General features: G+C 40.0%; 2 protein-coding genes across 12 annotated transcripts; one reads left to right on the top strand and one right to left on the bottom strand.

Moving 5' to 3' along the window:
* Window positions 1-34: 34 nt before the first annotated feature.
* On the bottom strand, window positions 35-9,442 carry HSPB11 (heat shock protein family B (small) member 11). 8 transcript variants are annotated; one of them, XM_039485307.1, is made up of 6 exons: window positions 9,421-9,442; window positions 6,672-6,783; window positions 4,526-4,632; window positions 3,660-3,728; window positions 885-928; window positions 35-445 (listed from the first exon to the last, which is right to left on the bottom strand). In XM_039485307.1, the coding sequence occupies exons 2-6, from the start codon at window positions 6,767-6,769 to the stop codon at window positions 338-340; spliced, it is 426 nt and encodes a 141-aa protein (XP_039341241.1). In that variant the 5' UTR covers window positions 6,770-6,783; window positions 9,421-9,442; the 3' UTR covers window positions 35-337. The 8 variants fall into 8 exon arrangements, with proteins under 8 accessions (XP_039341241.1, XP_039341237.1, XP_039341243.1 ...); XM_039485303.1 differs by lacking the exon at window positions 9,421-9,442 and adding an exon at window positions 9,205-9,279; XM_039485309.1 differs by lacking the exon at window positions 9,421-9,442 and adding an exon at window positions 9,205-9,279 and having other exon boundaries at window positions 4,526-4,629.
* LRRC42 (leucine rich repeat containing 42) lies at window positions 8,773-20,886 on the top strand. Of its 4 annotated transcripts, none has more exons than XM_039485294.1 (8): window positions 8,773-8,896; window positions 10,059-10,546; window positions 12,068-12,199; window positions 13,259-13,377; window positions 17,294-17,382; window positions 17,475-17,588; window positions 18,853-18,937; window positions 19,572-20,886. In XM_039485294.1, the coding sequence occupies exons 2-8, from the start codon at window positions 10,074-10,076 to the stop codon at window positions 19,829-19,831; spliced, it is 1,272 nt and encodes a 423-aa protein (XP_039341228.1). In that variant the 5' UTR covers window positions 8,773-8,896; window positions 10,059-10,073; the 3' UTR covers window positions 19,832-20,886. The 4 variants fall into 4 exon arrangements, with proteins under 4 accessions (XP_039341228.1, XP_039341232.1, XP_039341229.1 ...); XM_039485298.1 differs by lacking the exon at window positions 8,773-8,896 and adding an exon at window positions 9,298-9,373; XM_039485295.1 differs by lacking the exon at window positions 8,773-8,896 and adding an exon at window positions 9,400-9,500.
* Window positions 20,887-25,961: the final 5,075 nt, after the last annotated feature.

Genomic DNA, 25,961 nt, shown 5'->3' with positions numbered 1-25,961 from the left:
AAACAAATATTCAGTGGCATTTTAAAACAATGTATGGTAAATAGCCTTTTAATCTCAACATATTGCAATTCAGAAGTGGAATCCATTATACTCATATGTTAATGGTTAAGCAAAAAGTAATTCTTCAACATTTGTACTCTACATTGGAAAACTACAAACGTATTACCAGAGTTAATAGTTGTACTGCATTACACATTAAATGGCTGGGGGGAGGGGGGACACGACATACTAGAGCCATATTTCAAAAATCCATTTTAATATAACGTTTGAATAATAAATATATCCTTTATACTACAAATATTACAAAATAATTTGAGGCAATTCTTTAAATTTGGTCTTAAAGATTTTCTGCTACTCCTTCTGCCATCACTGTGTGCACTGAAACAAAATGATCAAAGGCAGATTTGATAATGAATCGCAAGTAGGTAGCTTGGAATTCAGGAAGCTGTAGAAGAGAAAAAGAGCTTATTATATTAATTGTAATAATATACATGTTCAACAAGCTTCTGCAAAGGAGTTTAGTGTTTAAAATATAACAGAAGGATCAAGACATTTCTACATGTCAGTTTTCAGAGCTTTCTTGGGTTAGAGGAATCCAAAATAGCCCCCCGTCTTTCCTTTGAAGCCCTGGAACTCATGAAACTTTCAAGACAACAGCTGGCCAAAAGAGATTACCACACTTCTTCAGATAGATATTTAGCAACGTTAGGAGCTCTAGCTATATGGATTTTTATACCAGAATGTATAAGCGCATATCCAAGACCTAGGGACGTATCCAAACCTCTAAAATAATATGTATTGAGTTGCGCTAATTAAGGGCATTTTTAACTAGTCTATCCACCCCATTACATGTGGCATTAATGCTGTATGTTGAATGTACTCACAGAAAATTCTTCCGTTTGAAGCGCCCCTTCTGTGTATTGTAAATCTAGAAAATAAATTTTATGTCAAACAATGAGTTTATATATATACACAATGCTGTGATAAGTTTCCACTGGATATGAAAGTTCCTGTAAGTTAAGGATTGTGAATCTACATTGTATGCAAAAATTAACAAATCGATTAAAGAATACAAATAATTTTAGTAATGTTCTAATTTAAATATACAAGCAATTAAACTGGTTTTTAAAATGTCCCTATGGGACATAAAAAACTGTGTTGCATTATACTACTCAAATATGCTTTTAATTTTTAAGATAAAATGTACAAGTAGTACTTATATAGTACTTTATATCTTCAAAGTACTTCACAATTAATCAATCCTCACAATTGTAATTTATGGACTATAGGTTTTACAAATAATGAATACATAAATAATAAATAGCCTTATTTTATAGCGGGGCAAACAGAGTGAGGTTAAAGGGCCCACCTCAGGTCACAGAGTGAATCAGTGACATAGCTGAGATTAGAATTAAGTTATTCCTGTTTGAATAGAACATAAAAGGACAAACTGAGATCAAGACCCCATATTATTAGGCACAGTTCTTTGTAACATCCTCAGTACACTAAATATAATTCAAAGACTCAGGAATGAACATTTAATCTTATCACATGATTCAATGTTTTCCATTTTTCTTATATGTCGCATATGGTTATGCAGTTTAAACAGCTCATCATCATCATCCTTTCAGTGTTTTAGTATTATTTGTGGACTGGCAAAGGCTCCGATCCAGCAAACACTTATGCACATGCTTAACTTTAGGGCTCATGCTAAAGTTAAGCACATGCATAAGCATTTGCAGGATCAAAGCCTTTGTCTTTTTAGACAAGGGTTTATTAAGTGTCAAAAACTATATGACTCAACTTCTGTGATAACATAAAATATAGCTCTAAAATTTTAAACTTTCTACTATTCTAGTTTTCATTATGCCACCATTCTCACTTGATGTCAAAGGAGCCAACACAGAGCCCAATCCTGCAAACATTTATATATAGGGCCCTACTAAATTCATGGTCCATTTTGGTCAATTTCATGGTCACTGGATTTTAAAAATTATAAATTTCATGATTTCAGCTATTTAAATCTGAAATTTCATGGTGTGGTAATCGTAGGGGTCCTGCCCCAAAAAGGAGTTGTCAGGGGTGGGGTTGCAAGGTTATTGTAAAGGGGGTTGCAATACTGCTACCCTTACTTCTGCGCTGCTGCTGGCAGTGGTGCTGCCTTCAGAGCTGGGCAGCTGGAGAGAGGTGGCTGTTTGCTAGGAGCCCAGCTCTGAAGGCGGAGCTGACGCCAGCAACAGCACAGAAGTAAGGATGGTATAGTATTTCCACCCTTACTTCGCTGCTCCCTGCAGATCTGGGGCCTCTGTCAACAGCTGCCACTCTCTGGCTGCCCAGCTCTGAAGGCAGAATGAAGGGTGGCATGGTATAGTATTGTCACCCTTACTTCTGTGCTGCTGTTGGTGGGGCACTCCCTTCAGAGCTGGACATCCAGCCAACAGACACGGCTCTCCAGCTGCCCAGCTCTGAAGGCAGTGCAGAAGTAAGGAAGGCAATATCGCAACCCCCGCTAAAACTCCCTTTTGGGTCAAGACCCCCAATTTGAAAAATGCTGGTCTCCCCCATGCAATCTGTATAATATAGGGTAAAAGCACACAAAAGACCAGATTTCACAGGGAGAGACCAGATTTCACTGTTTGTGACACGTTTTTCATGGCCATGAATTTGGTAGGGCCCTATTTATATACATAATAACTCTACTTCATGTGAGCAGTCTGTTGAAATCAATGAGACCACTCTCATAAGGAAAGTACTTGTATGCATCGTGACTGTACGATTATGCCCATAGTGCAGGGGTAAGCAACCTATGGCACGTGTGCCAAAGGCAGCACGCAAGCTGATTTTCAGTGGCGCACACACTGTCCAGGTCCTGGCTACCGGTCCAGGGGGGCTCTGCATTTTAATTTAATTTTAAATGAAGCATCTTAAACATTTTTTAAACCTTATTTACTTTGCATACAACAATAGTTTAGTTATATATTATAGGCTTATAGAAAGAGACCTTTTAAAAACATTAAAATGTATTACTGACACTTGAAACCTTAAATCAGAGTGAATAAATGAAGACTCCGCACACCACTTCTGAAAGGTTGCTGACCCCTGCCATAGTGTAACAGTGAATGCTTTTTTATTTTTATTTATTTATTTTTACAACAAAACAGGGTTTCCTGATAGTTTAAATAATGAAAATTCAAATACAAATCTAAATTTACAAAACTCAGAGTTGAGAAAAACTAACAAAAAAGAGTGAAAGTTTGCAAACAAAGATCAACCTCTGCCCCATCCTCAAATACCTACTGAGCACACAGCAGTACCCAATTTAACATTATTGTGATATAGATTGTTGTACTCTGGAAAATATTTTGACTCTTAACAAGGCAGTTCTATTGCTATATTGTTTCAAGTCACACTGTTTTTTCACATATAATTTTCATGTGGATTTCCAGCATGTCACTCTGGTAACATTGATGGAATATTAATTTTTTATGGATTATGTCCATAGTAATAAAAACAGCCAATCACAATCCTTTCCAGTATACCAAACAAATGTTATAAACTTTATTCTTCTAATGGTGTAAAGATATTAAGACAATGAGCAAATAGATAAAGGCCAACATAATTTCCACCCAATCAGAGCTGCTCCACATTTGGTTACTTACCTTTTTCAGTACACACTTCAAAATCTGCTGGATCTTTAGATAAGCTTTTCTCAATCCTCAAACTCCGCACTAAAATATATTTAAAAAGTCAGCATAGACTGAGCACTGAAGTCTACCTAGTTTCATATTACTGTTTTACTAATAACAACAGTACTTAACATCATGCATCACTTTTCATTTTCAAAGAATTTTACCAACATTAGCTAATTAATTTTCACAATATTCTGTTGGGAGGTAGGTAATCTTATCCTCCTCATTTTACAGGTGGGGAAACTGAAGAAGAAAGTTTAAGTGATTTGCCCAAGATCAGCTAAAGCTTGAGTTCCTAGGCTCACAATACTTTCTCTCTTTCTTTTATAATATCTTTTCTCACATGATTACAGAAAGTTGACAAAATGTAAACAAAGGACATAGAAGTTCATACTATGAAATTAAAAAGCAACACATTCAAAACAGAAAGAAAATACTTTTTGATGTAACAATTAATTTACATAATTGTTTGAAGCAAATTTATTAATTATCATAATTTATAAGATAAATAGTTTAGTACAATAAAGTTACATTAACTAGGTTAAAATTATCAGGCCAATTTAGCCTCATGCTTCAAGGCATAAATCAATCACTAGTTCAAGTCGGGAAAAATAATTCTCCTCCTCAACGTATCATAAGGGCAGGGCTATTAGGAAAGATGTTCTTCTTTCTCCAGCATATCCTGCTTCCCCAATTGGTCCATGCAACATACTGGCCTCAAAGGATCACTGGTTTGCTGGCTTAGCTACATTCTTGTGGATTATTTTTTAAACTATTATCTGCAGAATGTGATACTACTGTGAAAATTAAAACATGAAAATACATTGTGTTCTTACCTAAGTAACACTGGATTGTGAGTTTACTGATTTTTACACATTTATGAAAACTAATAACGAATTCCTGGGGGAACATTCCTGTTGTTGTCCAAAACGTTTCTGAACTTCTGTTAAAAAAAACCAACATGACTTTTTATTTGTTACATTAAGTATAATATATTTATACATGAATGAGATCTGCAAAGTAATTTCTATTTAGGCTCCTTTGAAAGGAACATCAGAAAATCCATTACAATATCAATGTTTAGCATATCTTCTTTCTCTTACAAATAGCCTCTATTTCCTTTACTGCTCGCAAGTCTGTTCATCACAGAATTTTCCCAGATACTTGAATCTGACTTCTCACTGGCCACTCAGTTCAACAGCCTGTCTAAAATCTGGGTTTGAGTGACTTTCACCTAGAAAGATCCTATTTAGATTAGCTTTGTTGTCATTCCCTTCCTTCTCCTTTCTGCCGCATTTCTCAACAACAAAAATTTCTGGCACAGTTAGACAATTCATACCTGCACATTACACTACAACTGACCTACCTGTTATGATACAGTCTTACTTACATGACCACGTACTATTTTTCCACAGAACTCCTGCCTCATTCAATGCACAAGATGGATGGTGCTTTGGGAATGAATCAGGGTTGTGCAGTGAAGGAGGCTGTTGTCTGTAGGATCCCTGCTTCATTTGTTGCAGACATTGAAAGTGTCTAGTGAATTAAGTGGAAGACTGCATTAATAGAAAGGATAGTCTTATATTTAAGGCAGATGAATGCTGCCCTGGAGAAACGGATTCTATCCCTACCTCTGTCATAGATTTCCTATGTGATGCTTGGCAAGTCACTTAAACCAAACTTTTCACAGATGGCAACAGGGCCAGCTTTAGCAAGTGCGGGGCTCGATTCCGGGGGCGGGGGGCTTGTAGTCACCAGGCCACGCTCCCAGTCTTCGGCAGCACTTCGGATTGCAGGCCAGGAGAGTGGGGCTGTGGGGCTGCTGTGCTCTGGCCGAAGCTCTGGCTGGGAGAGCAGGGCTGCGGGGCCTGCTGCACTCCGGCCGGGGCCGCGGGGCCTGCCGCGCTCCAGCCGCTGCTCTGGCCTGGGGAGTGGGGCCGCTGAAGACCCCGGCAGAGCTGACTGCCGCTGGGGTGAGTAAAAAAAATTAAAAAGGCACCTAAAGCACGGAATAGGGCAGATCGGCCTAAAGCCGGCCCTGGATGGCAACTATGATTCTTCATTTTCTGTGTGCCAACTTTAGATCCTGGGACTGAGCACTCACAGCTGCAACTGAAGTCAATGGAAGATGTCCTTTAAACATATAAAGTGCAATAAAATATTAAGTACTCTGAAAAATCAAGCCACAGGTGTCTTCTATTAGGCACCCACAATTACTGGACATTTTTTACCTTACTGTCTCTGTGCCTCAAATCCCCATCTGTAAAATGGGGATAATAATGTCCCCTCACCTCACAGGGATGTTGTGAAAATTAAGTACTATTTGTGAAGCATTCATAAACTATAGTGATGAGCACCACAGAAAAATCCATAAGGAAATTAATAAGAATGGCTATACAAGATCAGACGAATGGTCCATCTAGCCGAGTAGCCTATCTTCCAACAGTGGCCAATGAACAGAACAGGGCAATTATCAAGTGATCTCTCCCCTGTTGCCCAGTCCCAGTATGTGACAGTCAAAGGCTTAGGGACATCCAGAGCATAGGGCTGCATAATAATTCTGTCTTCAGAGGAGGTTTTGAATAATGTGCAGTAAATTCGACATAGGGCCACAAACTGAACAAAACAGGGATAAAACAAATATTGAATAGCTGTGCATTAAGTGAGGACTGGCCATCCTGTGCACTGATTAAGGCATATGTCCTGTGGAAAAATAGTATGTGGTCACGTAATTAAATATGGTATCATATAATGCATATACTTACAGGGGCAAAAGTAAAGTTGCACTGGCAACCTTAATTTTGGTAATTCCTCACTTTTGAGTGCTTCACTTTGCCATCTTAATGTTCTTCTGATGTAATGTAATATAAAAATATAATAGCATAAAATCCAGTGATAGAACAAATGAATGTTAATGACACCAAAGCACTTTATTTCTCCAACAACCTTCACTTACATAAAGAACCAAACATCAAATCTTACCCATCAATGATGTTTTCAGGGGGGTATTTTTCATCACTTGATGTGGCTAGAACAACTTCAGCCCCTCGAGAGCTAAGGCACAGGTCTGTTGATTTCATCCTTTCTTGTTGGTCTGCATGAGATTAAAAAACCCAAAAGAAACGTTCTTACAATATCACTGAATGGGAGCGTCAGTCCTCTTGTTGCCTAGCATCCAAATTCAGTCCCTAACAGGAATTCAGAGAGCATGTTAAGCTCTTATGAGCAACACTCTAGCCTCTTTTAAGATCTCTATGATTCAACCACTGATATTTCTTGAGTTACAATCAAAACAGTCCCCTCACACCACACTGCTGCCCACAAATAGTTCCAGTTCTAAAGTAAGAGTAGCTGCTTGCATTCCTAATTGTATTCTTTATTAAAACGCTTGAAAATGCATTTTACATAGTCAAAAACACCTATGTTCTAATTAAGAACTATAGTGACAAGGATTTAAGTAAAATATTTTTTAAAATCATGAGTGTTTGCTGTAGTGCTGCCAAAGTAGCCAAACTCCTAATAAATGATCATATATAATTATAGTACTTTGTGCTTTTCTGTAGAACCTAAAAATCCCAGAGAACTTTACAAAAAATAGTTAAGCCTTGCAATAAATATCTTTATAAGTTAAAGTATGCCTTTTCCCTTCTGGTATTCCCTCTATTTCCTCAGTATCTCTTCAGTTTCCCTATTTCTTTCCCCATTGAAGGTATTTTGGGCCCTAATCCTGCAATGAGATCTATGTGGACACAGGGCCTGGGCCTTTGTCATGAGAGTGAACAATGAATTATATGTGAGCTGGCAAGGTGATAAGACATCTAAAAAAAGTCAATGTCATTTTAGGTTGAATACACAGAGGCATTATGTCACAGAACAGGGAGCTGATAGATTCTCTCCATATGGCATTGCTAAGACAAATAACAGATAGTTGTAGGGAGCTGAACACTAAAAAGATATAAACAGTTTGCAAGGAATTCAGGGAATGGCAACAATAATTAGGAGTCTGGAAGAACTTATTCAAGAATATTTACTAGAACAATGACTAGGGTGGATAACCGCCTACAAGTGTTGGGAAAGGGTATCCAACAAAGAAGAAGAGTCATTTAGGGATGTCAATGGAGGAGTCTAAGAATAGTGGGATGAAACTGAGCACATGATAATTTAGGCCAGGGGTTGGCAACCTTTCAGAAGTGCTGTGCCAAGTCTTCATTTATTCACTCTAATTTAAGGTTTCACGTGCCAGTAATACATGTTAACATTTTTAGAAGGTCTCTTTCTATAAGTCTATAATATATAACTAAACTATTGTTGTATGTAAAGTAAATAAGGTTTTTAAAATGTATAAGAAGCTTCATTTAAAATAAAATTAAAATGCAGAGCCCCCCCCAACCGGTGGCCAGGACTCAGGCAGTGAGAGTGCCACTGAAAGTCAGCTTGCCATAGGTTGCCTACCCCTCAATTAGGCTGAATCACAAGAAATGTTTCCTAGGGGTGAGGTTGACTCTGGAATAATTTCCCACAGGAAGGGACATCCATCACTTAATTTAAATTTAGACTAGTCCAAACTTTGGAAAATATGAGGTTCAGGGCAATTATACTAACAGACCTCTATCATCTCCTGGCATCCCTCAGCACCTCCCCATGTCCCCATCGAATCCCAGAGCCCCCTCCCATTGCCCCACATCCCCTCCCAAATCCCAGACCCCCCCATTCCCAACATCCCCTTCCTATACCCCCTCCAAATCCCAGAGCCCCCCATTCCCCACAACCCCTCCCTATACCCCCTCCCAATGCCCCACATCCCCTCCCACTGCCCCCCAATCCCCTTCCCCATGCCCCATCCAAATCCCAGAGCCCCCATTCCCCACATCCTCCCTATGCCCCCTCCCAATGCCCCACATCCCGATCCCAGAGCCCCTTCCCCATGCCCCTCCATTATCCTGTCACCCCAGCCCCATATCTCCCCTGGGTCCCCGCCCCTGGCTCAGGGCCTCGCCTCTTGTCTCGGGTGGAGACGCCGCGCGCTCCCGCCAGGGGCTCCCCGTCGTTTTCTCAGCCCGCGCACGCGCGCTCCCCCGGCGCGCCCCCGCTCTCCCCTTTGTGGCCCCGGGGCGCTCCCGGGGTGGGACTGGCCTGTGTCGAGCCCCGGCCCCTGCGAGCGGCCGCGCCCAGCGGGGGCTCTCGGGACGGCCCGTGCCCGGGGGCAGGTAGGTCGGGGGCGGGGGAAACTTTCCCAGCGCCCGCGAGAGCCCCAGGCTCGGAGCGACGGACCCCGCGGGGCGGGGCGGGCCCAGGGAAGGGGGCGCTGCGGGGCACGAACCTCCCCCGGCAAGGGCAGGGGGGGCCAGGCCTCGGAGTCCCCCGCCCGAGGTGGGCAGCGGGTGGCTGAGGGGGCCCAGCCGGGGCGGGGCTGGACGGCGCCAGGGAAAGGCGCAGACACCCCCCGGCCTAGCCCGTCTGCGCCCCGCGGGGGGAAGGTTCCGCGCAGGAGCCCCCTGGGCCGAGCAGCGCCCACCGTCCGCGGCCGCCAGGTGGCTGCGCCTAGCCCGTCCCAGCGTCAGACAAAGCCGGATCCTGCGGCTCCGCGCCGCCGAGCCCAGGCGTGCAGCCCGCCGCCGCCAGGGCAGGGCAGGGGGCAGGCCCAGCCGGTGTCATGGCAGCGCGGATGAAAACCCCGCCGCCAGGTCTGCAGCGTCGAGCAAGGCGATGGTGCAGCGCGCTCACAATTTACCTCAGCCCTGATCAGTCATCGTTTTAAGGAGCCGGCCCCATGTGCAACGTACAGGACTATTTGAATGCAACAGTTGTAATGTTCTGAATACTGCAGTTCTTTTTCTCTCTTGCTGATACTAGCTCACCTTAACTGATCACTCTCCTTATAGTGTGTATGGTAACACCCATTGTTTCATGTTCTCTGTGTGTGTATCTTCCTACTATATTTTCCACTACATGCATCCGAAGAAGTGGGTTGTAGCCCACGAAAGCTTATGCTCAAATAAATTTGTTAGTCTCTCAGGTGCCACAAGTACTCCTGTTCATTTTGAGTACTGTAGTGTGTACCGTATAGCAAGCACTGTGCTTTGCTAAATGCAATCAGAGCAACACGGTGTTAGTACTGATGATCAGGGAGTACTTGTGTGTGGAAAAGACCCGTCATTCTGAAGCAAAAATCCTGAGTTCTAGTCCCCATATTTGTTTTGCTGGCAGCTGGGGTGTATATGTATCCTACGCAGCCACACTTTCACTGTACCGTATGGGTACACTATAATGTGCTGCCTAGGGCACTAAAGGAAATTAACTTGGAATTGATATATTTCCAAAATAGTATAATTTGTTTCTATTTTTCTGTCTCTCCTTTTGTTTTTGCAGAAATTGTAAAGGGGAATGTCTTACTGCATCAAGTCAGAAAGCCTTTTGGATACAGGCCCAGTATATGTGCGTGAAAATGGGCATCTGTATATGGTAAATCAGGGTTCTGGCACTGTAAAAAATGCCACTCCAAAACCAAGGCCTTTTAGACTATTTTCCAAAGGATTCTCTGTGGAGCTTTGTATGAACAGAGAAGATGACAGTGCAAGGAGAGAGAGAACAGATCATTTCATCTTTACTTATACTAAGGAGGGGAATCTCCGGTACTCAGCCAAGTCTCTCTTCGGCCTAGTGTTGGGTTACATTTCTGACAATGTTGATCATATTGATTCGTTGATTGGCTTTCCGGAGCAGATTGCTGAAAAGCTTTTTTCTGCTGCAGAAGCAAGGCAAAAGTTCACAGAACCAGTTACAGGACTCAGAGCACTACAAAAATTTACTGAGGCTTATGGAAGTCTGGTGCTTTGTTCATTATGTTTACAGAATAGGTAAGTGCATTCAGTAAAATAAATGTGAGGCTCTGCCAGTGTTTTACTTAAGTGTTTCATTTTTGTACTTAAATATAAACAGTTCCTTGATTTGGATCATTAAATTATATTTGTTCATTCCATAAAGTATTGTTGGTAAATAGCACTTGGTTTAATTCTTGTATCTGTAATGGAGAACCCCTAATACTGCCAGTTAATCCTCCAAATCCACACAAACACATTCTGCAACCTGAATTGAAGGATAAAACCTGCAGCTTTATTTTTAACATGCTAACACTTAGTACTTCTATGGTGCTTTAAAACCTAATCCTCACAACATACATACCTTATTGTCTGCAGGATAATTTTAGCCATGTCAGTCCCAGGGTATTAGAGAGACAAGGTGGGTGAGGGAGTATCTTTTATTGGACCTTCTGTTGGTGAGAGACAAAAGCTTGTCTAACTTACCTACCCCACAGGGGTGTTATGTTAATAATTAAATTGTGTCTGAGCTAATAACCCTTTTCTGTAAGCATTTCAACATTTATTTTGACTTGTATAGCCAGTAAAATGTTCTAGCACACAGTCCTACTGGGAGGTTCCATGTCAACTGTTGCATTTCATTTTAAGAGTATCAGTAGCCCAAGGTACAGGGGAGAAATGGATAGTCTTGTAATTATATCACAGGTTTTGAAGTCAGAAATCTAGTACTACATTTTATTAATTCCTATTTGTATCTAGATGTGTTGCATGCCCTCCATATTAAAAACACCTTGACCAGGGATGTTCTCTCTCTCCACTCTTCTTTGGACAAGTTCTAACTCAACAAGGAAAAGTTTCTTCTTACAAGGCTTAAAATAGGATTATATCCCTCTAAAACCTTGTCCCTGGTGAAGTACCTTCCTATGCTATAAACAATTTGGGGGTGGGGGTGTGTTGTGCATTCACACAGTTTATGGTCTTTTCAGTCCTTTAAATATGAATCAGTATAAATCAAAGCATATAGGCACATCCATTCTTGAATGCCAAAGGTGGCATGAGCAATATAGGCAAGTTTTAGTAAAAAACATGAGATGTACCAGGTGTCACTTCATCCTCCGAATTATCAATTTTTTTTGCCAGCCTACTCGTGAATTTCCCTTTTTGTGGGTGAAAGATGGCTTCCATTGTAGGCTCTTTGTGTTCTCTTTATTTCTCTAATCAAGGCTTTTGTCTTTGGCCATGAAATGTCAATTTTACCATTTGGCAAGCAGTGCTGCTGGAATTGGACTGATATAGCTTGAGATCTAGTCGTAATAGCTGCCTTTGCAAGTTGAAGTCACTGGTTACAGAGCAAGTACTTTTTGAGTCAGATCTGAGCCACAATGTTGGTATAAGACATTGAGTAAGTACTTGAGCATGTGTTCCACGTGGACTGCAGCCTGGGTAGATAATGAAGAGAGTGTGCTCATTTGGGGCATTTTTCACATGGCAAAGAGTAGGCACCTTCTAGGACTACACCTTTAGTGCATCTAAACGTTGATAGCTTTCTGCTCTTTACAGATATCTGGTTATTTCTGAAAAACTTGAAGAAATTAAGTCTTTCAGGGAGCTGACCTGCTTGGATCTTTCCTGTTGTAAACTTGGAGATAACCATGAATTGCTAGAACATATCACCAAAGAAGCTCTGTCTAGGTACCAATTTATTTATATGTATAACTGACCAGCATTTTCTTTTCCTTTGCCAAGTCAGTCACAGAAACACACTGTCTCTTTAAAGGAAAGTTTCACAGGCAACAAGCACTTTTATTGGGGTTTTTAGTTGTTTATAAATTCTCTTATTCAGGTGAAAAAAGCAAACATCAGAACTAATAACACAAATTGCATGATACCAGACATATACTGAGTCTTTAGACATGATCTACAATTATGAAGTTGAAATAAAAGTACTCTACTATCCAACATAAAGACCAATTGTTTTGTATATTTTTCATTTTCTGTTTATAGTATACACTCATTATTGCAAAACTTAATTTCCAACTGCTGTAGACTTTCCCTATTAAATTTGCTTATTTTTTGGGAGAAAACTTTATTAAGATAATCATTTAAACTGAATCAGTATGTCAGCATGAGACATTCCTAATTTACATATTTTGTCCAGTATGTGTTTGCTAAAATGTTTATATAACAGTCTTTTCAAGCTTCCAGAGATCTAAAAGGTAGAATATTGTGGAACTTTGTTAGGTTAATTGTGTTTATTAATTAGTAACTGTTACTATATAAGACTTCCGTGCATTTGATTCAAGGTTGTGATTTAAAGGGATGCTGTGGAAGTATATCTATAAGTTTTGGGGGATTTCATTTATAATCCTTCCTCGTATCTCATACCAATTTTGTCCTTTCCTATATGTCAAGCAAGGATTTTCCTTTTCCAGTTTTGAATGGGTGAAATTGACAAGCCTAATTGTCCTTAACTTTTCAGGTTACAAAGAATCTTACTGCCTGTGTCAACAAGCTGTTGTGTTATAGTATTGCCTGTGTCAGTGAAATTTTGGGAATCGTTTGTCAGCAGAGCCTTCAGAGGGAACAGGAAAAATACCAAAGAGGCCTCTTGTTTTATTAGTCCTTTTAATATCAGCAAAGGAGTGGTAGATTGAGCAGGGGTTAGGGGAAGATTCACATGAAATGCTAACAATTTTACTAAAAACTGTGAAATTATTCCTTTACAAACTAACTTTACTTTCCTTATCCTAGTGTAACTCGGCTCCTCCTGAAGGATAATTGTTTGTCGGATGCAGGCCTTCGCAAAATGACAGCGCCAGTTCGAGTGATGAAAAGGGGACTTGAAAATCTTTCTGTATTAGATTTGTCTTGTAAGTGTGTCAACGTGCCTCATAATTTAAATTTAGAAGCACATAGTTACTTCTCATCTAGGGTTCCTCCTAGTTAATATTGAAAGGAGACAATTGTTCAAAATTAGCCCTGACATCAGGAGTCCAAACATTGACAACTTGCCAGAATTCACATGTTGCACCTATAGCCTTATCCTGCTGCACCAAAGTCAGTGAAAGCAGAAATCAAGCCCTTGATTGGCATAAATACATCATTTAAATGAACATTTATGCATTCCAAAATGGAACTTGAACTAGTCAATATCCAAGCTGAGTGATTCAGCCCTGAATTTATAATCTAAGTTTTGTATTTTACTACTACTAAATATGACATGAACCTGACTATCATCCTTTGTCTAGTCTTTCTGCTAGGGTGGTGACTATTCAACATGTAAACTTTTTACACAGAGAACAAGACTAAGGTGACCGTCATCTTAGTCTTAAATACAACATCAAAAGAAAACTTTAGAAACTTGACATTAACAAAGAATGCTGATTATCAGTGGGGCTCACAGCACCAGCTGTTATGAAGGTTGCCTGTCACTTCCTATCATGTGTTCTCAGTTGCTTATAACTTTACCAAAAACTTTATCCATTTGGGGTGAAATATTCTATGCTCGGTGTCTGATTTAGGCTGATTTCTTCTGGAAAACTCCAGCCAGAATCATTCAGCCATTTCCAAGAACAAGGCTAGGGAAAAATGTTGTTTTGCCCGTGTTAAAAAATTCTGGCTACCTTTGCTTTGAAAAACTCTAATCACCTCCATGCTCTGGAACAGGGACCTGAAATTTGAAAGATGGTGGCCTTTGACGGATGTGCCTTTTGCTGACCATGTTGAAAATCTGTCCAAACTTTGCCAAGTTATAAGCCTTGAAAAGTTATAGTTTGCACATTCTCACTAGACACTTTTTTAGATTTTAGCAGTTAAATTCCCTACAATTGCATCCGTGCTGAGCAGAACCTTCCCTGCAATTGCAGCTTTGCGCCATGCAGGGTCTAAACACCTGAAGTGAGATCAGGGAATCTGTTTCCCCTGTGCTCTTAATGCCCCCCACTGGACCAGGCAGTATGAAGTAGGAAGCTGCCTGATTAAATTTTTTTTCTATTTTGCTTTATTAGGAACCTGAAAAATAGCATACAGAATGCTACTTTAAAAACACTTCAGGTTGAGCAATAGTCAACATGGTTTCTGTAAAGGGAAATCGTGTCTTACTAATCTGTTAGAGTTCTTTGAAGGGGTCAACAAACATGTTGACAAGGGGGATCCGGTGGACATAGTATACTTAGATTTCCAGAAAGCCTTTGACAAGGTCCCTCACCAAAGGCTCTTACGTAAATTAAGCTGTCATGGGATAAAAGGAAAGGTCCTTTCATGGATTGAGAACTGGTTAAAAGGCAGGGAACAAAGAGTAGGAATTAATGGTAAATTCTCAGAATAGAGAGGGGTAACTAGTGGTGTTCCCTAAGGGTCAGTTCTAGGACCAATCCTATTCAATTTATTCATAAGTGATCTGGAGGTGGCAACGTTTGCAGATGATACTAAACTACTCAAGATAGTTAAGATCAAAGCAGATTGTGAAGAACTTCAAAAAGATCTCACAAAACTAAGTGATTGGGCAACAAAATGGCAAATGAAATTTAATGTGGATAAATGTAAAGTAATGCACATTGGAAAAAATAACCCCAACTATACATACGATATGATGGGGGCTAATTTAGCTACAACGAGTCAGGAAAAAGATCTTGGAGTCATCGTGGATAGTTCTCTGAAGATGTCCACGCAGTGTGCAGAGGCGGTGAAAAAAAGCAAACAGGATGTTAGGAATCATTAAAAAGGGGATAGAGAATAAGACAGAGACTATATTATTGCCCTTATATAAATCCATGGTACGCCCACATCTCTAATACTGTGTACAGATGTGGTCTCCTTACCTCAAAAAAAAGATATTCTAGCACTAGAAAAGGTTCAGAAAAGGGCAACTAAAATGATTAGGGGTTTGGAGAGGGTCCCATATGAGGAAAGATTAAAGAGGCTAGGACTCTTCAGCTTGGAAAAGAGAAGACTAAGGGGGGATATGATAGAGGTATATAAAATCATGAGTGATGTTGAGAAAGTGGATAAGGAAAAGTTATTTAATTATTCCCATAATACAAGAACTAGGGGTCACCAAATGAAATTAATAGGCAGCAGGTTTAAAACAAATAAAAGGAAGTTCTTCTTCACGCAGCGCACAGTGAACTTGTGGAACTCCTTACCTGAGGCGGTTGTGAAGGCTAGGACTATAACAATGTTTAAAAGGGAACTGGATAAATTCATGGTGGCTAAGTCCATAAATGGCTATTAGCCAGGATGGGTAAGAATGGTGTCCCTAGCCTCTGTTCGTCAGAGGATGGAGATGGATGGCAGGAGAGAGATCACTTGATCATTGCCTGTTAGGTTCACTCCCTCTGGGGCACCTGGCATTGGCCACTGTCAGTAGACAGATACTGGGCTAGATGGACCTTTGGTCTGACCCGGTACGGCCGTTCTTATGTTCTTATGTTGCAAAGTCAAGCACTCAAGAGTTAGCCTTAATTCTGATGTTTCCTGTCTGTGTAACCCTAATTTGGCCCCCTTATGACTATGCAATATGATAGTCTTTAATTACATGAGCACTTACTATTTTTTTCCCCACAGCATCCCTGCCTCATTCAGTGCACTGTATGGACCTGCTCTGGGAATGAGTCAGGGTTGTATTTTGAAAGAGACTGATGTCGGTCGGATCTCTGCTTCATTTGCAAAAGTTGGAAGATGTGTAGTTAATGAGGCAGGAGGCTACCGAAAGAGAAGGGACAGTCTCTCCGTTAAGGTAGTTGAATACTGCGCTGGAGAACTGGATTCTGCCCCTGTGTGATAATGGGCAAGATGTGAAAAGTCTGACTTTTCACAGGTGACTATTTATTTGCATGTTTCTCATTTTCTGGGTGCCTGACCTGAGACCCTGGTGACTGGCTTACAGAAATGCTGAGCATTCATAGCTACAACTGAGGTCACTGGGAGCTTTGCCTAGATAAAGTGCTATATAATGCTAAATAGTTTCAGACATCAGGTCCTAATTGTTTCAAATTAGCCACTCAAAATGCGCGGATACTTTTGAGCTTAATCTCTGTGCCTCAGTACTTCATTTGTAAAGTGGGGGTAATAATTCCCCCTCTTCTCACAGGGATGTTGTGAACATTAACAAATGTGTGATGCACTCATACTATTGTGGTGATTGCCATAGAAAAGCTCATGAGAAAAATAATTCTGTCTTCAGAATAGGTTTGAATATTATGCAGTAAATAAAGTATAGGGCCACACGTTGAACAACAAGGAGAAAAGAAAATATTGAATAGTTGCTCATTAAGTGAGCAGCCTCCATTCCATTCACTGAATGAAAAATATACAACCATATAATTAAACACTGGTTCATAATGCATATACCTCAGGGGACTGCATTAAGGTTGCATAGGCAGCCTTAACCCAGGCATTTCCTATCTTTTGGTGCTTGACTTTGCAACCTTACATTAAAAGAACATTAGTTTTCGTGTGCAATAAATGTGTATTTACATATGCACAAGTGTGGCTTATATATTTATAATGCTTAACCTAATTGAAGCGGTCTATGAAAGCTTAATTTTGCTCTGAAGAGAAAAAGAAATCAGTTTCAAATAACTTTCAAAACATGGAGCATGTTCATATAAATATGCTGGAATAGCTTATAAAATATTTACTAGGGGAATAATTGGCTGCTTGCTAGTATAACATTTATATTGTCTTTTTTACACACCTACATTTTAATACTTTTTTAAAAAAATCGGTTTTGCAGAACACACCTATATAGTCATGCAACTTAATCTAACCTTTTCAATTTTATAGGTAACCCTGAAATCACTGATACAGGAATTGGGTACCTTTTTTCTTTCAAGAAGCTGAATTATTTGGATATTTCTGAAACAGGTCTCAAGGTAAAACAGAATTTCCACCCAAGTCTGTTATATATGTACAGCATGATCAAATGCTCTTCTACACAGTCTGCTTTATATCCTTTTTTCACCAGGATGTTAAGGCAGTCATTCAGAGGCTCCAGACCCAAATAAGCTTAGTTCATTCAAAAGTGCCTCTGAAAGAATTTGATCATAGTAACTGCAAAACAGAGGGATGGGCAGAACAGGTATGTTTTTTTTTTTAATTTTACCAAACCAAAGTATTTGTCCTTTTCAGTCACAAGTCATTTCACATCACCCAGTGAGGTTGAAGTTTTATATCTTTTTAGTACTTAATTCTGAGAAAACAGATGTTATGAAGAGCTTAGAGAATGAACATGTTCTTCATACTTCCTCTGGCATGCAAGAATCCAGAGGTTGCATTGACTGTTTGCTGACAGTTAGGCTCAAACCTAAATTTGCAGAGAATAAAGCAGAGTGCAGGTATTTTCACGTTGTCACATAATGTGCTCAGACTTTAAGTCTCTGCGTGCACCCAGTGAGGCCACTTGAAGCAAAATAAAGCATTGCATGCTGGGGCTTCTGTATGGGCAGCTTTTAGCTGCATTAGAGACCTCTGAGCCACATTGGATGGTACAGCACACTTTGTTTACCCTTCTGTTAGGGAAATTACAAATGCAGGAATTTCATTGTAACACGCTGGGGTATATCTATACTACAGAGACCATATCGGCATAGCCACATCCCCATAGCTATGCCAGCATAACCGCAGAGTGTAGACACAGCCTTCAGCAATTGAAGGGTTTGTGGTGGTATAGAAACATCACCTCCCTGAACAACGGTAGCTACGTTGATGGAAATATTCATTGACATAGCTGAGTCTACCCTGGGGTTAGGTTGGCATAGTGATGTCTGTTGGGGTATAGTTTTTTCACACCCCTGACTGAGATAGCTATGTTGACCTGACTTCTAAGTGAAGACCAAGTCTAAGGCCATGTCTGGGAGTAAAGTTGCACTAATTTAATTAAACTGATTTTAAATCAGTCTAGTTAAACTGGTGCAACTTCCGTGTGTGCCGTACCATCCAAATGTGGCTCAAAGTTCTATAATGCAGCTTAAAGCTGCCCATACAGAAGCTCCAGCATATAAGAGGAGAATCACAACCATAGAGACGCCTACTGTAATGGAAGTGTCGTAAGGGGACATGTTAGCTGCAGGTGTTTTTCCTGTTTCTCCACAGTCCTTCATCTTGCTTTATACATGCATCAGAATTCCCGTTTGATAAGATAAGTGTTCGTAGGAATTGGAGGAGGGAATATTTTACTTAAGTTGCTAATACTTAAAGCTTTTACTGAAAACTGATGTTGCTGTATAAGTCACCTTTGACTGGTAATATGGCATAAAAAAAGCTAAAGAGTAAGGTGTAGAGTTGTTTCTGATGATAATTTCTTTTAAGAAAAATCATTCAAAATAATTTAAATCATGTTTCAGACAGTGTTGCAGTGGGAGCAATTGGCTATGAAAACTGTCAAGCCCAAGGAAAACTTGAAATCCAGAACGGCAGCTCAACACTTCTGTACGTAACTGTGTGAGGCTCTGAATAACTTGTTCATTAAATTTGTACATTTTTACACTAAACTTATTTTTTTAAAAACCAAAGTGGCATATTGAATGTACACCTGCAGCCACTTGTGAAACTGAACATTTTTCACTTATACAACATCTTTAAAGTATCTAAAATATCTAAAAAGTGATTGACTTTGCTTTTAGTGAATATTTTTTTCATCTGATGGAATATGACATAGGTAAATCCAACTCACTAACAGCTTGAGCTCAAGTGCATTGAAACCAATGGGAATTTGTTGGCCTCAGTGGGTTTTGGGTTAGTTCATGAGGCAGCTGGAATCTGGTGACCCAGGTCATTTTCAGCTTGGTCATCTGCCTTTGTATAAAGTGATTAAGTTAAGCACAAATTCCTCCCTTTGTAATATGATTAGCACATGTCCCAACAAAAATTAATGAGTAATATAAAACAATCTCATGTGTTGTATTGATTAAATACAGCCAAATATTGAAAATTTGATTTTATTTCTAAATATTAAAGATTTGCAACTGTACTAAACATGGCTTAACAAATGATGAATAGCTTTGTGCCAAGCACATACTGCATTAGAGAGCAGGCTTAACTCTGTGTTTTGGGTTTTTTGTAGATGGAAAGAGATGCAGGATAGAAGAACCAGTCAAGTGCACATTGGTGCAGACTAAAGCAAAAGCTTCTGAAAACTTGCAGTTCTATAAGGATAAAGTACAAAACTGCCATTTCCCGTTATTGAAAAAGGAGGCTGCAGCTAGCCAGCAATTAAAGAAAAATAAAGAGAAAGGTTTAACTGAACAAGAGAGAGAACGAACTTCAAAGCAGAAGCACATGTGCCTGACCATGGAAGATTGGGACTTGTTGAATACCTATTGATTTAGAAAGATTTCCCTTTTTTCCTGGTGGTAAAGTTGTTAGAAGTATCTATATGAATTTGTGTATGGAGAAAGGAGACTGATATTTTTTAAAACAGCAGTAGCATAGCAGCAAATTATAGCTACTCGTGTTGGGAGAGGGGAGTGCTAGACCCAAGAGGTGGAGCGATGATCATTCTAATGTATATTTTCTATACATAATTTTTTCAAATAAACTTTGTTGTCATCCTTAACTAATGCCCGTGACATGCATAACTCATTGAGGGAAATGGTTCTCCTTAAGTCTTGTTCTGTACAGCATCCCCAGTGGCAGAAACTGATCATCACTTAGCCCGACTGCCTCTCTTCCGCTCAGTAGCACTCTACGCAACACCAGCAGCAGTGTAGAACTTGAAACTTACTTGGGTTGAGAGATTCTAGTTAGTCAGGTCCTACTGCTAGTAGAAAGCATTGTGGGCATCAGAGTTTGAAGTCATCACTATGGTAGCAAGTATGAGTCTGACTAATCTATGTTTGTAAAGTGTCATTTGATTGTAATGGTGTTATATTAATCCTTATCTAGGTAGTACATACACCTCACCCTGTGAGCTGTACCCAAAATGCTGTGGATAGACCCTAACAAAGAAAGGAGAATAAATTTATGGGAAGGGTGAGATATGAAGTTAAGCAACAGCTAATTTCTGGGAGACAATTACTTTGAAATCAAAATTGTAACATGGAAGTGGGGAAAACATTGCAGTTTGTTAAGTTGCAAGATTAAACTCTACATTTTACTCTGTGCTTCTGAGTTACAATGGTAGAGTTTGTTCTGTTTTTATAAACCAATCAATGGCACTTTACACTTGTCAGTCAAGAGCCTTTTGTGGATTGAAACATGTTTAAGCATGTAATTGTCACTATCTAAAAACGTATATAGAACAGTATTGCTGTATCTGTGGGTAGTGTTGAAAACATTTTCAATTGATCTACTGCATCTAAAACAGTTCTAAATTATTCTACGTAAATCCAGTAGAACCTCCTAACTCTAATTACCTTGGGGACTCTGTCCTACAAACACTGAAACTAAGAATTTCAGTAGGCCTCCACAATCACTAACTTAACACCTTCAAGTTAGGCACCTAAAAGTTGAGGCACCCAGAATTACTAATGACTTCTGAAAATTGTGGCATGATTAAGGCCAAAATTTTACTTCAGTTTGTTTCTTCTAGTAGTACTTAGATATCCCTTTGCTAATTCTTTCAAACAGCTGTTTGCAAGCCAGACACACACACACACGAAGTGCATACTTGGAATTTGTAAGCAGTTTCTTTGTTTGGGGGGTCTTTATTTCAACCTACTAAAAAGACGAGAATATACAGTATACCCACATTCTCTGTTAGTTGTTCTACTGACATATTTGCACTCAAGTCACTACAAAACAAAAGGATTGTAAAAACAAAATAGATTTACATGCACGTGACATCCAGGAGAGAGTCCTAGCACCGTCTGGCTTTCTCAGGATCTCTCTGCAGGGCATTGATCAGTGTTCCCATCACACTCCCCATCAATACCCAGCCTAAGCCAGGGAAGCTAATGATCCAACGAGTGGACCAAATTCAGTGATGAATCCTGGTCACGTGCCACCCTCAGGCATGTTGTGCATATGCTAAGAAGATGGTCTCTCCATCTTGTGCAAAAGTACTACAGTATTTATACTCCTATGCCTTTCTCCATCACGTGTTGCCAGAAACTAGGGATACTAACAGTGGTTGCTAATTTGGACAACATTTACCATCCTGCCTTGTTCTCAGAAAGACAATGGCTGGAACCACCAAAAGCACCTGCTTCCTCACCACCAAGGAGCCCATGAAATTGGCCTTGGGTCCTAAAGCCAATGTGGGCTTCTTTATAAATGCCCTGAGACTACTTGCTCCCTTTTAATGACTGTTCCCAACTGTTTACAGAGGCAAAGCTGGAACAGGGTAGTTCTGGACATAGAGGGTTTTCCCCCTTCAAAGCCTCCAAATTCTGTGCACCCCCCTGCAGTTAGGTCAAGGATCCAACAGATGAAACTATGTGCATGATATGATGGAAGACAAAGTCTTATACTTAGATTTGTCATGGTAATATAGAGTGAAGTCTGACAAACAAACCCACAGGGTTGTTTTTAAAAATAACAGCTAGATTCTCTTTTTAAAATAAAGGCTTCAAGGCACTATGTACCTCTTATGTTCCCAGCCTCAACATTGGTCACGAACCCTTCTCTTCTCATCCTGGCACTTCTGCTCTTCTTTGGGACTAACAGACGTCATGGCTGTAACTCACCAGCAGTGGAAATCAGAGTAGAGGGGGTTCAAGCATTTCTACCACTATGTCATCTAATCCTACTATAGCTTTCAGGCGTGATGAGTGAGAGTTGTGGAGTTGGCTTGTAGTTTAGGGAGTGATGCTTTAGCCTCCTACTCTCTTTGGGTTGACCCTGCAGATAATATACTAATTCCCATTCTGATACACACGTCCTCACTGTCACGTTTAGTCATCCTAAGGGACACCTGTACATCTAGTTATTTAGATTTCTTTATTGGGAATGTTAAAAATATTTGAGGAAATGAGCATCCAGATGTAAGCATAGTGTAAAGCTAACCCCTGTGTTTCATCTATGGATATTGATATCTGAACCTCTGTATACCGCACTAATTCTGCTACATTGCCAGCTACTGATGAAACTGAGGAGAAGCGATGTAGTTATTGGTTAAGTAAACTCCCCCTGCATACAAGTAGACAATACTATGTGATGAAGTTCTGAGTTCTCTCACTGGGAAAAGTTACTCAGCCTATTGGTCTTCTCTCTTATCCCTCTATGAGAAACTACATTCTGGTATATCCTTCATGAAAGCTAAATTCACGCTGAAAAATGACAGCACAGCACAGATCTACATGTTAAATTGCTATATGCAACATCCACTAATAAGGTAAACAACGAGCTGTCTCTACAGTTAAAACCAAAAATTTCCCCCATTAATATTACCTCAGCGCTTGTGGACTAAAGCAGTGTTTCCCAACAACCCGTCTGTGGACAGGTGCTGGTCCCTGAGAGCTCACTGACAGTTTAGGAAGGCAGCAAGCTGGTTCCTGGTATCAAAAAGGTTGAGGAACACTGTTCTAAAGCCACCCAAATAAACCCCCAAAGCCAATCCTGCTTATGCACACGTTCTTGGAAGAATTAAATGAGTGTGATAACATATTTAGGGTCATTTCATATTCTAAACTGTTGTGGGGTAATTGTTTTGCACTGCTCCTCTTCACCAGTGGATGAACAAACTACATATATAATTCTGGTCAGTTCAAAGTTATAGAGTTCTCTGGGCTTGAAACATTCTATACTGATGTGCGTTATTCTTTGGTGATAGTTGGCTGCCTGTGCATTGACTGAAATAATTTCTGGTACTATTATTGTCACATCTTCCCATATTCTCTAGATCAATGATTCTCAACCAAGGGTACAATCACCCCTGGGAGTACACAGAGGTCTTCTGGGAGTATATCAACTCATCTAGCTATTTGCCTAGTTTTACACCCAGCTACATAAAAAGCACTAGCGAAGTCAGTACAAACTAAAGTTTCATACAAACTTGATTTTACTGCTGTATATACTATACACTGAAATGTAAGTACAATATTTATATTCCAATTGATTTTAGAGTTATTGGTAAAAATGAGAAAATAAGCCATTTTTCAGTAATAGTGTGCTATGGCACGTTTGTATTTTTATGTCTGATTTTGTAAGCAAATAGTTTAAGCGAGGTGAAACTTGGAGGCACACAAGACTCAGTGGTTTTAGCATTGGCCTGCTAAACCCAGGGTTGTGAGTTCAATCCTTGAGGGGGCCATTTGGGGCAAAAATCTGTCTGGGGATTGGTCCTGCTTTGAGCAGGGAGTTGGACTAGATGACCTTCTGAGGTCCCTTCCAACCCTGATCTTCTATTATTCTAAATCAGACTCCTGAAAGGGGTACAGTGGTCTGGAAAGGTTCAGAGCCACTGCTCTAGATCCTCCTCTTTCTGAAACTCCTAGTTTTTTCCCCCTCCCTCTGAAGTCTACCTGAGCAATAGTGTTAGCCACCCACCATCGCTTGTTTCCACATACAGATTGGAAGAAAAAAATATTTCCTGAGGCATAATTTACTCCAGAATTGTTAGCAAAGCTAAATTCCATACACTGCCTTCCATATACTGCCACTGTGCAGACAGTGTAGCCTAGTGAGAACTTGAGTGATATATGCAAGGGTGCTATGCTGCTCTTGTATTGTTACATGAGGTTGTTCTCAGGGAGCAACATATGTCAAAAATCAGAATTCCAGCCCTCCCCTCGTATCCGTGACATGCCCTCCAACTCTAGTCCATCCACCCTTTAGTTTCTCTTTTGTCACATCCCTCAAGATGTGCTCCTTCCATGATGCTCGCAAGAAATAAGTCTATAATGAAGAAATACTTAAGAGCCATCTAGAAATAATACATGCTTAAAAGCTAGTTATGTGGTTAGGCTTACTGCTGTAAACCCTATCCTTTCCCAGCCCACTCCCGCTCTATTGATTATGATGCCTGAGTTTGGCATCATGTCTAAAATAATGCAGTTGGTTCTTATTGGTTCTATAAAATACCTAGAACACTTTTAGGTGTTGTAAAAATATTGAATAAGTAGTATAAGATCAAAACAGTGGTCCCTCAAGGCCAGGATCCTGTTTCTAACCGTGGCCAGTATCAGACACTTAGAAGAAGGTGCAAGAAACCCTGTAGTAGACAGTTACAGAGTAAGATTCTTCCTAACTCCCTTTAGTTAGTGACTGGTTTATGCCTTGCAACATCAGGGTTTATATCCCTTCCAAACACTGATTATTTTAATCCTTACTAATGTAACTCTGGATGTTCTCATCCATATAAGCAACAACCCATTTATTGAAACATTGGCCTCTGCAGTAGCTTGTGGCAACGTGTTCCACAGGCTAATAATATATTGTGTGATAAACAAGCCATTTTTATCTTTTAAAAATACGCTGCCTTTTTATTTCCTGGAATGCTCCCTGGGATGCAGCACATGTTAGGTGCAGCTCACTTGTACCTATGACATTGGGGAAAAATGCATGAAACCTTAGGTGAAACACTTTACATTATGGGCACCTTCAAGCTGTCACAAAGCATAACATAAGCAAAAAGCCTAGGACTTTAGAACCCAACTAGGACTTGATCCAACTTCCACTGAAGTCAACAAGATTCTGTTGAGTTCAAAGGGAGTTGGACTGACTCAGATGCAGAACAGAAGGGTCAGCAATGTTATCTCCACATCCTCCTCTCTCCTCTTAAGAAGTGTGAAAACATTATTCCCTATAGATTGCCACAGAACACTCCCTTGTTTAATATGAGGAACACAAACTATAATTATAATGAGTAAAACAAAACAGGCTTAATTTACCAACCCAATATTAGCTTTACTGAAGTGTTAAATTAGGGTGATTTTCAAGTCAAAACTACTGAGCATGACCTGTTTTCAAAGCTTATTAATCTGCCATTAATATTCAAACAGCTAGGAATCTCTGATTAATGTTTTGATCTTGGACTGAAATTCTTAAGCTCCGAAGTGAAAATATTTACTTATGCAACTAACGCTTTCTAAACATGTCTCCTCTTAGCTGGGGCACTAAATACACTGCAGCATTTTCTACAAACAGGGAAAGGAAGCCATCCATTATAGCTTGGTTTTACGTCTCTGCAGGGATAGGTTACCAAATACACCTTTAAAGGTTGCTATAGTAGCTGTTCCATTACATAATCTTTTACTGTGTCATTCGAGATAAAAGTATGAGTCAGAAAACAGTAAATCCATTTTACAAAGGATGTTTCAGATCTACTGCTGTAACCCAGCTACAAATAACAATCAACATTCTCCATTTACACAAGTCATGGGGACACCCATCGTTTCAGATTGCACAGACCACAGAGAAAAGGAATGGACTGATGTGAACTGAGGTGGTGGTGAGACTAGGGAAAATACTGACTGATGCTTATTTCAGGCTTATAAACATAGCTGTATTGTATTTACTATAAAGCTGTGCTTCTTTCAAGCATAACATCCCTAATCAGGAATACATTAGTTGA

This window comes from Mauremys reevesii, linkage group 8 (assembly GCF_016161935.1).
Source record: "Mauremys reevesii isolate NIE-2019 linkage group 8, ASM1616193v1, whole genome shotgun sequence".
NCBI lineage: Eukaryota > Metazoa > Chordata > Testudines > Geoemydidae > Mauremys > Mauremys reevesii.
Note: the sequence above shows the minus strand (reverse complement) of the source record. Positions and strands in the feature narration are given on the sequence as shown.

Coding starts and splice junctions, on each gene's coding strand:
- HSPB11 (XM_039485307.1), bottom strand. CDS start 6,769: ATGAAATCAACAGACCTGTGCCTTAGCTCTCGAGGGGCTGAAGTTGTT. Junction 3,729..4,525: donor CACAATCCAGTGTTACTTAG/GTAAGAACACAA, acceptor AATATATTTTAG/TGCGGAGTTTGAGGATTGAG. Junction 446..884: donor TTCAAACGGAAGAATTTTCT/GTGAGTACATTC, acceptor TCTCTTCTACAG/CTTCCTGAATTCCAAGCTAC.
- LRRC42 (XM_039485294.1), top strand. CDS start 10,074: ATGTCTTACTGCATCAAGTCAGAAAGCCTTTTGGATACAGGCCCAGTA. Junction 13,378..17,293: donor TTCTGTATTAGATTTGTCTT/GTAAGTGTGTCA, acceptor TCAATTTTATAG/GTAACCCTGAAATCACTGAT. Junction 17,383..17,474: donor TTTCTGAAACAGGTCTCAAG/GTAAAACAGAAT, acceptor TTTTTTCACCAG/GATGTTAAGGCAGTCATTCA.